The 16,417-nt window shown below is 33.9% G+C and overlaps 2 protein-coding genes across 2 annotated transcripts; one reads left to right on the forward strand and one right to left on the reverse strand.

Annotated features, from left to right (window-relative positions):
- Positions 1-10,793: 10,793 nt before the first annotated feature.
- On the reverse strand, positions 10,794-12,081 carry LOC145249543 (histone H3-like). The gene has a single exon (XM_080111193.1). It carries the CDS (start codon positions 12,064-12,066, stop codon positions 11,641-11,643), a length of 426 nt encoding a protein of 141 aa, XP_079967319.1. The 5' UTR covers positions 12,067-12,081; the 3' UTR covers positions 10,794-11,640.
- Positions 12,082-12,160: 79 nt separating this feature from the next.
- Positions 12,161-13,338, forward strand: LOC145249545 (histone H4). Its single transcript, XM_080111194.1, has one exon. The coding sequence runs from the start codon at positions 12,277-12,279 to the stop codon at positions 12,586-12,588; it is 312 nt and encodes a 103-aa protein (XP_079967320.1). The 5' UTR covers positions 12,161-12,276; the 3' UTR covers positions 12,589-13,338.
- Positions 13,339-16,417: the final 3,079 nt, after the last annotated feature.

A 16,417-nucleotide genomic window follows, 5' to 3' on the forward strand; every position in this document is an offset into this window, starting at 1 on the left:
TAGAACTCGAAACCTTTGTTGGACAAGTTAAACTGGACTTGTCTAAATTAGATAAGTCTTTTGGAACAGACTTTCTATAGAAGGATCTACTTCGGGTACTATGGTTACCCACATATTGTTCCACAAGTTCCTTATAAATGTTTTAAGGGAATTAATGTCAAGAACGAAAGAACATTATCCATCGTTCTTATCTATCATGTCTAACTTTTTGACATAATAGAACGCCTTTGAATGTAAAAAAACGGAAAAGTTTACTGCCCAAAACGCCATTTTCTTAATCTGAAAGTAATTAATTGGGCATAATTTTTTGAAGCCCAAATCAAATAAGGAAACTCAGTTTTCTCCCTTTGATCAAGTTTGTCAATCATTACCTGCTTGTTTTTCATATTTAGTGGAAAGCATATTAAATCATATTCCCTCTTATTTGGACACTCTTGGTCCATTATTTGAAGACTCTTCCATAGAACACAGTATAGAGAATTTTCCTTCTTTCGATTCCATGGGAATCAATGAAAATGCTAAACTGTCTTCATATGATGGATCAAAGATAGCTGAATTAAAAAAAAACATTCTATTAAAAGATAGGAAATATTATGTGGATCTGCTCTGGGACTACGAAAAGTCGGCTCAGGTACACTCAAATTACGTGCCTTCCCTGAAGATTATGCAGAGAGTGGCCGTTTCTTTGGAGAAACAAGGTTTATACAATGAATATTTACAAGTGTTCCAAGATTATGAACAAATACGTATCGTTGAACCTTTTTCTGTTACTCTTGGTGAGTACGATATATACTGTTGGATTCTCATAGACCCGTATTTGAGAAGGGCCTTGGAGTCACCACAAAAATCCATCTCATCTTTAATTGCTCTTTAAAAAAAGCGGGACGATGTTTCCATTAATGATGCAACGTATAAACTTAACAGCTGCTCGACTTATTGGCCTTCAGAAAAAATAACTACATCCTTTTGGGAGATCTGCATAAGGCTTTCTTACAAATTCACCTGCATACTGAGCAGAATAAAAACAGATTGTTTCTTTCTCAAAATAAATGAGAAATTATGCACCTACAGTTACAATTCAATCATTTCTTGCTTCAATGCCAGCCCCTTCATCTCGAGTTATATACTCAAACTTCATACTGAGAGATATGACTGATGAGTTTTCATATGTAATGACCACCAATTCTTATGTGGATAATTTGGTCACCACTGGGCATGATCACGAATCCTTCCTTGTGGTGTATAATACCGTATGTGAAAGATTAAAGGATGCAGGGTTCAATCTTTGGTCCTGTAATTCCAACTGCACAGAATTGTAGAGTAAAATGATAGATGGGTCCATTACCTCCCCTTTTCCTACCTTTGAAAAAGCCCTGGGGTATCATTATTCCTCTAGTTTAGACATGGTTGAACTGGCCCCTACCGTGATAGATGCACAGAGTATGTGCTTCTTTCTCAAATTTCGAGTATATATGATTCTTTATCTTTACTGCTCCTAGTTACTATTCAGGGCAAGATCCTGGTTAGCCAACTATGGAAAAGCAAGCTGTCCTGGGATGAGGAGATTCCTATAAACTTTACAGCCTCTTGTCAAGCTCTTGCAAAAGAGTTAAACAAATTAAGTGATTTTGAGTTCCCCAGACGTGTGATGATGAAGGACTCTCCAGTGGAGTTTATATGCTTTTGTGTCCGTCAAGTCCAAAGTAGCTGAGCCGTGACTTGGTTCCCACTAGTTTTGGCAAATAACAAACAGAATCCTGAATAGAAGTGTGTGTGCTCTATCCCAATCATCAATGGACCTGAGGTAATCTTGTCAGAATTGAACAAAGCCAAACACTTTGCAGCCAATTCTATTTTATGAGATTAGCCCCCACCCCTCCTGTGTGATAAAACATGCTATACAACATACAAATATCTGTGCATGATGTTGCCAAGCTAATCAAAAACCTCGATTCCAATAAAGCAAATGGCCCTAACGGCATTCCTATTATAGTGCTGAAAAAAATTCAACCAGAACTAGCTTCCATACTTACAAAGCTGTTTAAGCATTGTCTTGTGGAGAATTGGTTCCAAACACCCTGGAAAACCTCATCAGTATGTCCCATATTTAAAAATTCAGGTAATCGTTCATCTTCCTCTCACTGCAGACCAATAAGTCTCCTGTGCATCATGAGCAAGTTGCTGGAATCTGTGTCAAATAGAGAAGTAGTCAACCACCTCAGCAAAAATAATGTCCTCACTGACATGCAATATGGTTTCTGTGTTGCTAGATCTAAAGCAGATATGCTAACAGTTATATCTCATAGGATTAGTGAATCTCAACGAATGCTTCCTTTCCAGGGCAATTGCTCTTCACATATCAAAGGCCTTTGATAGAGTATGTCATAATGGTCTACTCTACAAAATCTACAGCTACGGTATAGCTGGAAATGTCTTCAATTCCTACATCATTTCTCTTTGATAGATTCATAAGAGTAGTGATTGATGGGCAGAAATCAGAAGCTTTCAGTATTAATGCTGGAGTCCCTCAGGGATCCATCCTAGGCCCAACTCTTTCTGATCTACATCAATGATCTTCCAAATCACATCCTAAGATCATTTGTAGACATTTACGCTGATGACACTACTATCTATGGCAACACTTCAAAGACTAAACAACCAAATTCCCTCTTATTCTCTCTCCTCTGATCTAGATCACATGGTGCAATGGGGAAAGAGGTGGCTGGTTAATTTTAATGCATCCGAAACCAAGCTTTTATCTTTACATCATCAACACTGATCCCAATCAAGCATCAATTGAAATGAATGGCTCTTGTCTTGGAGAAGCTCCGTGTTTTGACAAGCTTCTGGATTTGACATTTACTTCTGATCCGAGATGGAACACACACATGAAATCAGTTGCCAAGGCTGCTGGAAAAATGGTGGGACCATTCCAGTAGATATCTCACTGCTGATGCAATTCTCTACCTGTACGAGCCAAGTACGGAGTACAGTTGCCACATCTGGGTAGGACCTTGACAGAGTTCAAAATAGATTTCCCTGCCACCTCTTTTGTGGGAAAGAGACGTTGCGAGCCTATCTCTGCTTTATCCTTATTTTTATGGCAAGTGCTCGACTGAGCTCCAATCTATGATCCCCATCTCACCTGGCCTAACTTTCACAAAAAATATTTGTCTTGCTGAAACTACTATCAATTTCCTCTTTACCTGTGCCTAAACCTAAATGTAGATTCCATGAACAAAGTTTCTTTCTTACATTACACACCTGTGGAACCGTTTCATTTTCCTGCTTTCCAACTGACTACAATATGTTTATTTTCAAGTCCAACGTGAACAAGTTTTTGATGAGCCATCCCCTTAATTTACCAAATTTTCTAACTAACAATTACTCAATATTTTCCCATGAACTACTGTACATACATTAACCCTTATCCTCAAGTGGTCTCTGGGCCTTGGTAAGAGGTGACTCCTTTGTAAAATAAAAATAAAAAAATAAAAATGTTAAATCGTGTTCATTTTACGTTGACCTATAGGCACTACCGTTTTTATGTGGACTTTTCCAAAATGTACACATGATCTGGTGACGTCATCAATTGATGTGCTTGATGCGAGCCACGGCGAACGATTTTTTTTTTTTTATTTAAACTATTATTTATTACTGTAATTTAATAATGTAATTTTTACATTCAAATATTTTACTTAAAGATTAAATTATCGAAATGTAAACACAGATTCATTATCGTTAGAAATAAAAATTTGTGTTTTTTTCAGTGGGGGTAGAAAACATTAACACAAAAATAAAATGTTTTGTGACTTTTTTGATATCTACGGAAGAGCAGAAGTGATAATAAAATAGTTTGTTAGTTCACTACACATGCCCCGCCCCACATGTTGTTTATTTAAGTTTTTGATACTTTGGAACGATTTAAATTATTTATACGAAAGAGCATTTTTCCCCTCTGAATGCTACTTGCGAATAATTTTCCCTTTTACCAGTTTGGTGCCTCCGACTACTTTATTACAACTAAAATTAAAAACAAACGTTAACGAAAGTTGAGTTTTTAAAGTATCTAAAATTGGAAAAAAAAAAAAAAAAAAAAAAGTTTAAACTTTAAAATTAAACGTAAAACACAAGAAAAAAAAAACTTTAAAATAATTTAACTTTTAATAATTTGGTTACTTTTTAGTAAACACTAACAGAATAATCGAGTTAAGCTGTGAACAGCGAACGCAACTGCGGAAGTGAATGTTTCCACAATCAACCAATTCATTTTTGTTCAGTCCCGGCTTCCGTATTTTATTTCATAAAACAAGACATACAAGAATATCGCAGTGCATGTACAAAAAAAAAACAAAAAAAAAACTGGATTTTAATGCAATATTAAATTTTGAATCGGTTTTAATCTGGCCATAAAATAGGTGGCAAGAGCCATGCTTATATCATGACTTTATATTTACAAAAAAAATTTTCACAATTAAAAAAAAATCTATGTTGTAGCAGACATCTTGAATCTTAAAAATCAGTTAATTTTTAAGTTACTTTTTCTTGGCAATTCAACTGATTATAGTATATATTAATTACAAAAAAGAACAAAAAAAATGCTATTTTAAAAAAAACATTAAATTTATATCAATTGCAACTTCAAGGTAAGTTTTTGTTCAATACATGTATTTAAATTTAAAAAAAAAAAAATATTTTACTTATTCAAACACTTGTTTCAGAATAAATAGAAATTGATAGATTTAGATAATTTTTGTTCGAACTTTGAAAAAATAAATATGCGGAGGGGGGGGGGGTACACACGCTAAAAAAATATTTCCCCTAATATATCTTACAGAAAGTGAATTTTATATGTAATTTCATTCTAAAATGGATAAGTATCGAAAATGTCACGAAAATCTGACCAAACACAGTTATATTTTCAAGTTCGGAATATCTACTACATGGGAACATTATTTTAAAGCGCCAATTAATTATGTAAACACGATTTTCGTCTTGCAATTTCATTTTCATACGATGGAAAAATTTTTTAAATTATTACTAGTTTATTTTGCCCTTATATATTGATAATATTAATTTATAATAAAGTTACATCGTGTCGGGTGGGGTAATTCTGGCAGTTCCTATTGACCTAAATTTTCCGGATTTAGGTGGCCAGAAAGCGGGTGCTCATTTTAAGTTAAATTTACATAGAAAAGTGATAACTGTGCGAGCCTTTCCTAGTCTCACACAAAAACACGCGTTCACATCTCAAGCTATATTACTTGTCATATACATACGCGCACACAAACATACGCACCCACGTCCACACACGTACATATATTCACGTTCGCGTACATACACTCACATTCACGTGTATATACACATGTACTCACATGTACAACGTAACTTCCCCTTTCTAAGGAAATCCACACATGCGCAAAAGACCACCGGGAACAAGTATATAAGCAAGAGCAATAAGCAGCATCTTCCTTTTTCCAACCTGCCTTCCAAGGTGGTTGGTCGGCGCACCAGCCACCGCAGTTTCGGCAGGCACGTGCACCTCACACCACTTGCTACTATGTGGGACAAAAAGCTAACAGACCGTACGTACACTTTATACGCTTTCTCTCTCCATGAACTGGATTGACATTCTCATTCTTTCTCTCTCTATATATATACAACTTGTCCCTGAGAATACCTTCGCGTAGCTGACTGCTAACTGATGTCAACCCTCTATCCTTTGTCTTTGTCTACACGCTGGACTATCATTCTAATTTCTACTATATTACTCACTTCTCTTCCCACGCGCGAACAAACGATAATGATATGAACACACATTTCCTTTTTCCTTCTATACTACCAATCCCGCAACAAACGATGGTTACACCCGCGGACATGAACACGTGTTACACCTAAAACATTCACTTTTCAACAGTAAATAAACAACACGTTTATCTATTCCAGCAATTGAGTCTTTGTTTCCTTCAATCCATTCGTTTCATTATTTTCTTTTGTAACGGAATTAGGATTCATATATCCTAGTCCTCTACATAACTCACTATTCGAAAAAGCGATTTCTTCCTATCATGAAAACTTTATTTTGCGACGGAAACGGTTTGCCGATTCGTTTTTTAGCCCATCGAAATCTACAAAGAAATATTTTGTTATATACGAACGTGAGACGGGCCTTAAAGTAAAATAATTCCCTTTTTATTTTGGCTTGAACTTTGCACTTTTCGGATTATTTTGTTATGTTTTTCTTTTTTGTCTGATTTTTTTTTTTTTTTGCCGGAGATTATAGTTATAAGTAATTATTAACAAGAAACTTGGTGCAAGTCCAGATTGGCATTTGCTGGATTTTTTTTTTTTTTTGTCGGTCTGTTTTTATTAACTTGTTAGGTGAAAGTACAGAAGAGGTACACAACACCCTCCCGTTCCCATGTTAAGAATGGCTTTCTAAATAACTTATTTCAGCACGGATCAATAAGTATGAGTACCTTTTTTTTTTCATAAAAAAAAAAACCTACTCGACGAGAATACGACTGTTTTTGTTTTAATTTTTTTTATTCAAAAATAAAAACTGAATTTATCACCCCCCCCACCCCCCAAAAAAGCTTATTGGAAATTTTTTAATTACCATATTTTTCATGACCATGCTCTAAAAATGTTTAAAAATTATCTAGCATTTTTTCGCTTTTCAATGTTTCAATACATGACCTCATCGACATGAGACCATTTCATTTCTCCTACTGATCCCGATTTTAGTATTTATCGCCAAAAGTGCTAATCTGGACTTGCAATTTTCCTGTTAAAAATTGACTATAAATACCCCCCCCCCCCCAAAAAAAAACTCAATACATCTGGGCAAGAGCTGTTAAAAGCAGCCTATCCTGCCTTGATAGAGTACAAAATAGACTTTGTGGCTTAGTGGGGAATGCTCTGCAGCCTCTCTCCCACAGAAGAGACGTTACGAGCCTATCTGTTTTATCGTTATTTCCATGGCAAGTGCTCGTCTGAGCGCCAATCTCTCGTCCCCCTTCAATCTTTCACGAAAAACACAGCTGAAACTGTCATTAATTTTCCCCACTATCTGTGCCTAAATCCAAACGTAGATTCCATGAGCAGAGCTTTCTTAGAAGTGTACGAATCGTGCACGTGCACGACTGTGAAACTCTTCCGTTTGCCTGTTTCCCACCTGACTACAACTTGGATGTCAAGTCCAACATAAACAAATTCCTGACAAACCGCTCCCTTAAGACTATCAAATCTCCAATACTAAGGATTACTACGATACTATATCCCATTGATTACTGTCTACACAACCCTTATCCGAGTAGTGGCTTCCGGGCCTTGATAAGTGGTGACTACCATGTAAAAAAAAAAAAAAAAAAAAAAAAAAATACACGCTCCCTGGAACGCACTGCATACAACATCGCCCAAACTTTTCAGATAGGTAGAAGAGTAACTTGCATTTGTAACATTTGTTATCGAATCTGTAGGTGTGCCAGAAATTTCGTGAAAAATATTGAATAATTCCACCCCGTTTTCCAAGCTTATAACTCCTCGAAAAATGTAATTCAAGCCCTAATTATTTGTTCAATTAAAGGAGCAACGACCAAAGTTTGATTAAAAAAAAAAAAAAAAAAAATTTTTTTTTTAAACTTCGGACTTTACAGGCAAATTTCTAAAAACACTATTGTTTTAAATTTGATATTATTGATCTTTGATCTTCAATTTGTGATATATAAAACTGAGTAAATTAATTTACTCAGTAATAGACATTTGAAAATGGGGGGGGGACGTGAATTAAAAAAACGTTTGTCTAAATTATAATTCGGTTTATTGGAAAAGAGCATAAAATTTCACATTGACCCTGAAAATATCGTAAAAATAGAATCAATAGAAAAATTCATAGATTTTTAAAGTTTAAAAATTGAAAAATATTGAACTCGTAAAATTCAATTAATTTCATTACTGTTTAAAAAAATATATATTTCTATTACTTTTAAAACAACTTTAATAGTTTATTTTGGAAGTATAATCCATAAAGAAAATAAACCCACTTTTAAAAGAGAAATTACGAGTTTTATATTTTATTCGCAATTTCGTGTTAGGGGTCTCAAGAATTTCGATACACCTATCGAATCTGTATTCGAAAACACACCCTTACGCAGAAAGGGTCACATTCATGCAAGCTAGCAAAATATTAAAATCGTATGCGAAATCTGAAAAAAAAAAAATAAATAAATAAATAAAATAAAAAATAAAATAAAATTGTTTCAACAAAATACATTTCCACTAAGTAAAAATGTTTTCATTCTTACGGGATTTGACAAATACTGAAAATTTCATTAAAATTGGTTGGTCATTTTTAACATTGGCATTTATTTTACACGTACCTACTAATAGAACATGATTTATTGCCCAAAACTGATATGTCGGAAGTGCCAAACAGTTTGTTTTTTACTGATGAAAGTCGAATGTGGCGCTGCGAAAACTTGATACTCAACGGAAGAAAAAAAAAAAAAATTTCGGTATGAGTGAGAGGAAGGACATTTGAAAAATCTAAGCTCGCATATTTTTAACGCACACGCTTGCGCGTACAAAAATGGCCACCACTGATGAATGGCTTAATATTTGGAAAACTTTTTCATCTAATTTTAATTTTTCGTCAAAACTACACTGACAAGTCAGTTTTGTACGCGAGTGCACATTTAACAGCCTTCCTTTATGCTCGTGCGACCGTGCGTAGCGTAAACGAAGGCTACGCTGTGTAATGGAAAAAATAGTTCCAGAGTTCAGGGGTAAATACTATGCAAAAGAAATCCAACTTTATCCATAAAAAAAAAAAAAAAAAATGCCCTCCCCACTCTCAGGAAGTTAAATTTAAATGGAAAAGTAATCACCCACTTTTTGAAAAGTGGGTTTCTTCATATGAAAATTTTTGCGACGGAAACTGTACATTCGTTTTTAGCACTTCGAAATCGAAATTTTTTTCTATATACGAACGTGAGACGGGCCTTAAAGTAAAATACCAACGGAACGATCTAAATTTCCACTCCATTTTTAAAATAACCACAAAATAAAGAGCTTCAGCTTCACCTTCCGCCGAATGGCTTTGTAAATCTGTATCTGTCTGGAAAGGTTTAGTGCTTTTACTCACTTTAAAACGTCTAACGGCGGACGTCGTTGTCGAGAGTGCCCCCCCTCACATTCCAATTTTCTCATTTTAATATCAATTACAGACCCAAGTTTTCAGATAAAATATGATCACTTTTCACGTGGGGGGGGGGTTCAGTTTTCAATTATAACGTACTAAATTGAACATGAACTTTGTGACCGCGATGAAAAGAAAAAAGGGCAACTGACGTGACCGGGAGGGTTAAAAATTCTTTACACCCCACTCATCTTTGTATCTTAAGATATTCATCGTGGCAATTTAGTACAACGTTATAATTGAAAACTGAACCCACACGTGAAAAGTTATAAATTTGGCGGAATTGTACAATCATCACTCCCATGCGTAATTTCTATACTGAGGTTTTGAAATTGATTGCACTAACCAGATTATGAAAATCATTGGGTTTGTATTACTGTACACAGATTGGAAAAGTTGTCAAAAAACAAATATATAACAAATAAATGTTATCAAAGGCAAGATAATTTACTTTTCTACCAATCTGGATATATTTTTCGTGTTTTTATTCAATGTAACATTTATTCAGCTCGAAAACCATACAGTGTTTACCGATGTATTGGAAAATTCAAGATGGCGTCTCACACCCTCTTTAACACCGTAAGTATGGAAAAAGGTGTTATAAATAAAAAACTATACAAAATACTATTGAATATATGTCAACCTATGTCACGGTAACATATATTGAGCGAGTTTTTAATAGTATTTTATCCGTTTTTTTTTTTATTTATTTATAACATCTTATCCCACACTTACTGTGTTAAAGAGAGAATCAGACGCCATTTTGAATGTTCCAATACATCGGTAAACACTATGGTTTTCGAGCTGAATAAACAGGTTACATTGAATAAAAACACGAAAAATATATCCAGTTTGGTAGAAAAGTAACTTATCTTGCCTTTGATAACATTTGTTATATATTTGTTTAACTTTTTCGAATCTGTGTACAGTAATACAAACCCAAATCATTTCGACATTTGAAAAATCATTTCGACATTTGAAAGGGGTGCACACATTAACGTTCTGGTAAATAGGCCACCAATTCTTTTTTCTCTCTAAACACGGGAGATATGAAATGTTGAAGCAATGTATTGGAGAGGCGTACGATATAATTGACAACGGGATGAAAAATTATGAAACATTTCTCCAGCATGTTAGTGAAATGTATACTTAAAGTTAAACATCCACAAACTCACTTTTCAATACAAAAAACAAAGTTAAAGACTCCAAACTTTCATAAACAAACAAGAAACATTAATTCAATTTTTTTCTTTGAGAACCAAAAGTATTTCTGACTTATAAATTGTGGTAGGAGGATCATGTTATTTTTACTTTATGGTTTTTGATATACCCGCGTTTTTGTTGGTTACAAAATGGGTGACTGAAGTGAGCACCCCTTTCAAATGTCGAAATAATTTTCATAATTTTTTTTAATGTCCAATCAATAACCCAGTGAAAAAAATTTCGAAAAACCTATCAGTATAGAAATTACGCATAGGGGTGATGGTTGTACAACCCCGCCATAATTTTTTTTTAATAATCTGAAACTTAATATTAACAGGAAAAAAGTGGTAAAAGTGAAAATTGTAGCCTTTAGAGGCGGGGGGGGGGGGGCACTGTTAACAACGTCCGCCCGTCTAATCAGTTCGAAAATCAGTGTTTACCGATATGTAAAAATATAAATGGCGGCGAGCTAACTTAAATACGTGAAGTTTGGAAAAATTAGTTCAAAAACAAAAACATACAAAATACTAGAAACGCACCTAACGTTACCTTGGAGGGGTTTTTAACAGCATATGTAGTTTTCATTCTAATCGGACACAAGGATAGAATCATTAAATTTCGGGAGAATTGGTAGCCCTGACAAGGGACGTTTGAAGTGTAAGGCGGATGAAAAGATCGGGTTTGTATTAGATTCCAAAATGTTGTCAAAAAAAATTTTCTACCTAACTGGATACTGAACATGGCAAGTTCGAGAAAACGAGTTAAAAATAAGTGTTAAAAACCCCAGCGACTATGTCAAGGTAACATTGAGCGAGTTTTTTTAAAACCTTTCTCCAAACTTAATCGTGTTAAAGAGATTAGGGCGCCATTTTAAAACTTCCGATACATCGGTAAACAATAAACGGGTTACATTAAAAACTATCCAGTTAGGTATAAAAGCAACTTATCTTGCCTTTGATGACACTTGTTTGGACAACTTTTTCGAATCTATGTGTATAGTAATAAAAACTCCAAAGATCTACATTTTTTTTCTAGGGTTTAGCGTCGTAAAAAATCATTCGACGTTTCTAACAGTTACTAATTCGTATGATTTCTTTTTTCTTAGTTTTTAATCACTAGACGGCACTAATATGCACAAGAATTAAAAAAAAAAAAAATCTAAACCGCATATTATAATAGTGAAAAAGTTTCGGGAGAAGATGGTGGCCCTGAAAAGGGCCGTTTGAAGAGAAATAAATTTAAGCTCTCTCGCCTCGGATACGACGAGCCAACTGAATGTCCTTCGGCATGATGGTGACACGTTTGGCGTGGATGGCACACAAGTTCGTGTCTTCGAAAAGACCAACCAAGTAGGCTTCACTGGCCTCCTGGAGAGCCATCACAGAAGAACTCTGGAAACGGAGATCGGTTTTGAAGTCTTGGGCGATTTCACGAACCAAACGTTGAAAAGGAAGTTTCCTGATGAGAAGTTCGGTGGATTTTTGATAACGTCTGATCTCACGGAGAGCTACAGTACCGGGCCTGTAACGATGGGGTTTTTTCACTCCACCAGTGGCTGGAGCACTTTTACGTGCGGCTTTGGTGGCCAACTGCTTACGAGGAGCTTTTCCTCCGGTGGATTTACGAGCGGTTTGTTTGTAATTGTGAAATCGCGCGATGCCCATTTTATACTGCTGCTGCTGCTGATGAAGCCCGTTGATTTTCCCTTTGTTAGGTGCGCGCAAAATGTTTAAATATTTTGATTTTTCTCATTGGCTAATAGGAATGACGTGTTATGCTTTCAACTACGTCCGCTGAATTTAGTGACATGACGTATATATATTGCATTGTGAGTATTTCTAAACGTTATATTTAAAGTGAACACTTGCTTAAATATGTCTGGTCGTGGAAAGGGAGGAAAAGGTTTAGGAAAAGGAGGCGCTAAGCGTCATCGTAAAGTACTTCGTGATAACATCCAGGGTATCACAAAACCCGCTATCCGTCGTCTTGCCCGTCGAGGTGGTGTGAAACGTATCTCTGGTCTGATCTACGAAGAAACTCGTGGTGTCCTGAAAGTTTTCCTTGAAAATGTCATCCGTGATGCCGTTACTTACACCGAACACGCCAAGAGGAAGACTGTCACCGCGATGGATGTCGTGTACGCTTTGAAGAGGCAAGGAAGAACCCTTTATGGATTCGGAGGTTAAGCTCCATCTCCACATTTAACAAAACTCCAACCCAACGGCCCTTTTCAGGGCCACCAACGTTTTCCGAAAAGTCTTTATCCAAACTGCCATTTTTTATTTTCTTTTTTATAATTACCTGTTTTATTAGTATTTGAGACTTCATTTCTTAAAGAATTTCAGTTCACTTTTTCATTAATTTCTCATAGGTACAATTTAACTGCCACTATATTTAAACAATTTTCGCCAAAAAAATATCGGATAGCCCCCCCCCCCTTTTTTTTTTTCAGATTATCTGGTGAGATCAAATTATGGGTTTGTATTACTGTACACAGATTCGAAAAAGTTGTCAAAAAGCAAATATATAACATGTTATCAAAGGCAAGATATATTCGGCATGTTTTTAATAGTATTTTGTCTAGTTTTTTATTTATAACGCCTTTTTCCAAACTTACAGTGTTAAAGAGGGTGTGAGGCGCCATCTTGATTTTTCCAATACATCGGTAAACACTGCTTTTTTGATCTGAATAAACATGTTACATTGAATAAAAATACGAAAAATATATCCATTTAGGTAGAAAAGTAAATTATCTTGCCTTTGATAACATTTATTTGTCTTGACAACTTTTTCGAATCTGTACAGTAATACAAACCCCAAAGTATTTTTAGTTTAGGGGGGTTGCTCATTTATTGCATGTAAATCTATCAGTATTTTAGAACCACGAGGTAAATTTCGATAATTTTAACTTTTTTTTTTTTTTTTTTTCGATTTTTCATAGCATCTTTCCAAGTCTCGTCAGCAGACCTTCGCAAAGGTTTTATCGAAATTTTTAAATGCGCATCCTTTCGCCAATCACTTTAGAGACTGAATATGTACGTGCAAAATGAATAACTTTTCCTCACTGTATCAACGTTTTGACTCAAATTCACCGGAAATTTACAAATTTTAAGGAAATTTTGGGTTCAAATGAACCCACTTTCGGTGACATCTAAGGCCGTCTCACGTTCGTACATATTTAAAAAAAAAGTGCTATTAACAAATCTGCCACACCTTTCCGTGACAAAGAATTTTCTTTATGAAATCTTTTTCAGTAAGAGGGTGATTACTTAATTTAACTTAATATGAACACCCACTCGTGAGGGGCAATTTTTTTTTTTTTTTTTTATCTTATTTGCTATAAAAGCTGGTTTTTGCTTTTTAACTTCAATAAACACTTGGAAATTAAAAAGGAAAAATTTGGTTGTCTCCCAATTTGTCCTGATCACGTGATTACGTGTAGCGTCCGACAATCATTAAAATGCCGCTTGTTTATTGACTTAGCTGAGCACGGTAAATCACTTTATTACCGTGCTGGTGTATTTTGTAACTATTCTGTACTTTCACCTAACAATTTAACATTTTATTACACTTGAGGGGGGGGGGTGACTTAGCGAGATAAAGGACCGTTTGAATAAATTTACAATTTAAAACTTTAGTTGCGTACACTAGTTACTGAACTAGCGGATGTTTTCTAACTGTTCTGTACTTCACTTAAACGAATATAATTGTAAAATTTGAACTTGAAAATACGGCTGACGTACGAGTTCAGCTAAGATGTTGTACGCTATTCGACTTCTTTTTTTTTTTTTTTTTTTTTTTTTTGCTTGCCTCATACATTTGGTACTGGTCGCGGTAAGAGTTCCCTGCCGAACACCCTCAAAAAACAATAATTTCTCCCCGCGCAGCCGCAAAGGACATGTTTTAGTTGCCATAGTAACAACACTTTTTATCGACATTGTTTTACTGTTTATGAATATTGAAATAAAACATTACTACACATTTATTAATATCTTTTTTTTTTTTTTTTTTTTACTGTTTGTGTCAATTTTATCGACTTTTTTTTACTGTTTATGTCAATTTTGAAATTTTTCTTATATTGAATATTGAAATAAAAGACATTACTACACATTTATTAATATCTTTTACTGTTTGTGTCACTTTTATCGACTTTTTCTTTTCTGTTTTAAATGACTACGTTAAAAGAAAATAACATTGATTAAACGTAAGTAAATTTATTATTCTATCGTTTTGTGGTAAGTAAATTTCAAGAACCGCCGATAAGTTTCATAAAAGAAAAAGTCGATAAAAGTGACACAAACAGTTAAAAAAAAAAAAAAAAAAAAGATATTATTAATAAATATGTAGTAATGTCTTTTATTTCAATATAAGAATAATTTCAAAATTGACACATAAACAGTAAAAAAAAAAAAAAAGTCGATAAAATTGACACAAACAGTAAAAAAAAAAGATATTAATAAATGTGTAGTAATGTTTTGGGTTTGTATTACTGTACACATAGATTCGAAAAAGTTGTCAAAAAACAAATATAGAACAAATAAATATTATCAAAGGCAAGATAAGTTACTTTTCTACCTAACTGGATATATTTTTTGTGTTTTTATTCAGTGTAACATGTTTATTCAGCTCGAAAAACATGCAGTGTTTACCGATGTATTGGAAAATTCAAAATTTTGTCTAGTTTATTATTTATAAACACCTTTTTCCAAACTTACCGTGTTAAAGAGAGAATCAGACGCCATTTTGAATTTTCCAATACATCGGTAAACACTATATTTTTCGAGGTGAATAAACATATTACATTGAATAAAATCACAAAAAATATATCCAGTTTGGAAGAAAAGTAACTTATCTTGCCTTTGATAACATTTATCTGTTATATATTTGTTTTTTGACAACTTTTTCGAATCTATGTGTACAGTAATACAAACCCTAAATGTATTATTCTATCACCATTTTGTGGTACTAGTGCACTTATTGATCCGTGCTGAAATAACGTTATTATTTAAAAAGCCATTCTTAACACGGGGAGGGTGTTTTGTACCTATTCTCTACTTTAACCTTACAATTGAATAAAAAAACATTAAACTTTAAGCTTAGAAATACGATTTAAAATATAGCGCGGATCATAAGTGCACTTCCACTAGCACCCATTTTCTTATTAATAAATGTTTAGTAATTATTTTTCTTTTAATATTCATAAACAGTAAAAACGTCGTCATTTAAAAAGAAAATGCTATTTAAAAAAGAAAATAACATTGATTAAACGTAAGTAAATTTATTATTCTATCACCATTTTGTGGTAAGTAAATTTCAAGAACCGCCGACAGATGTCGTTTGTCAGCCAAAGAACCGGGGTCGATAACTATTGTTGTAATGAAAAAAAAAAAAAAAAGTTTCATTCAACACACAAAACTAAAAACACATAGAAATGAAAAAAGTTGGGAAATTATTTTAATATTCATTTTAAGAAAATGCTATTAAAAAAGAAAAAGTCGATAAGTGACACAAACAGTAAAAATAAAATTAAAAAAAAAAAAAAGAAGATATTAATAAATGTGTAGTAATGTCTTTTATTTCAATATTCATAAACATTAACGTTGTCGGGTTTGTATTACTGTACAGATTCGAAAAAGTAAAAAAAAAAAAACAAACAAATATATAACAAATTGTAAAATTCAAAATGGCGGCCGACTGTTTAACACGGTAAGTTTGGGAAAAGATGTTATAAATAATAAACTAGACAAAATACTGTTAGAAAACAACCGAATACATGTCAACTTATGCCACGGTAACATATATTGAGCGAATTTCTAACAGTTGTCTAGTTTATTATTTATAATACCCAAACTTCCCCTCTCCGAGAGAGAGTCGGGCGCCATTTTGAATTTTCCAATACATCGGTAAACACTGCATGTTTTTCGAGCTGATTAAACATGTTACACTGAATAAAAACACAAAAAATATATCCAGTTAGGTAGAAAAGTAACTTATCTTGCCTTTGATAACATTTGT

This window comes from Euprymna scolopes, chromosome 28, assembly GCF_053919585.1.
Source record: "Euprymna scolopes isolate OS-2025 chromosome 28, ASM5391958v1, whole genome shotgun sequence".
Taxonomy (NCBI): domain Eukaryota; kingdom Metazoa; phylum Mollusca; class Cephalopoda; order Sepiida; family Sepiolidae; genus Euprymna; species Euprymna scolopes.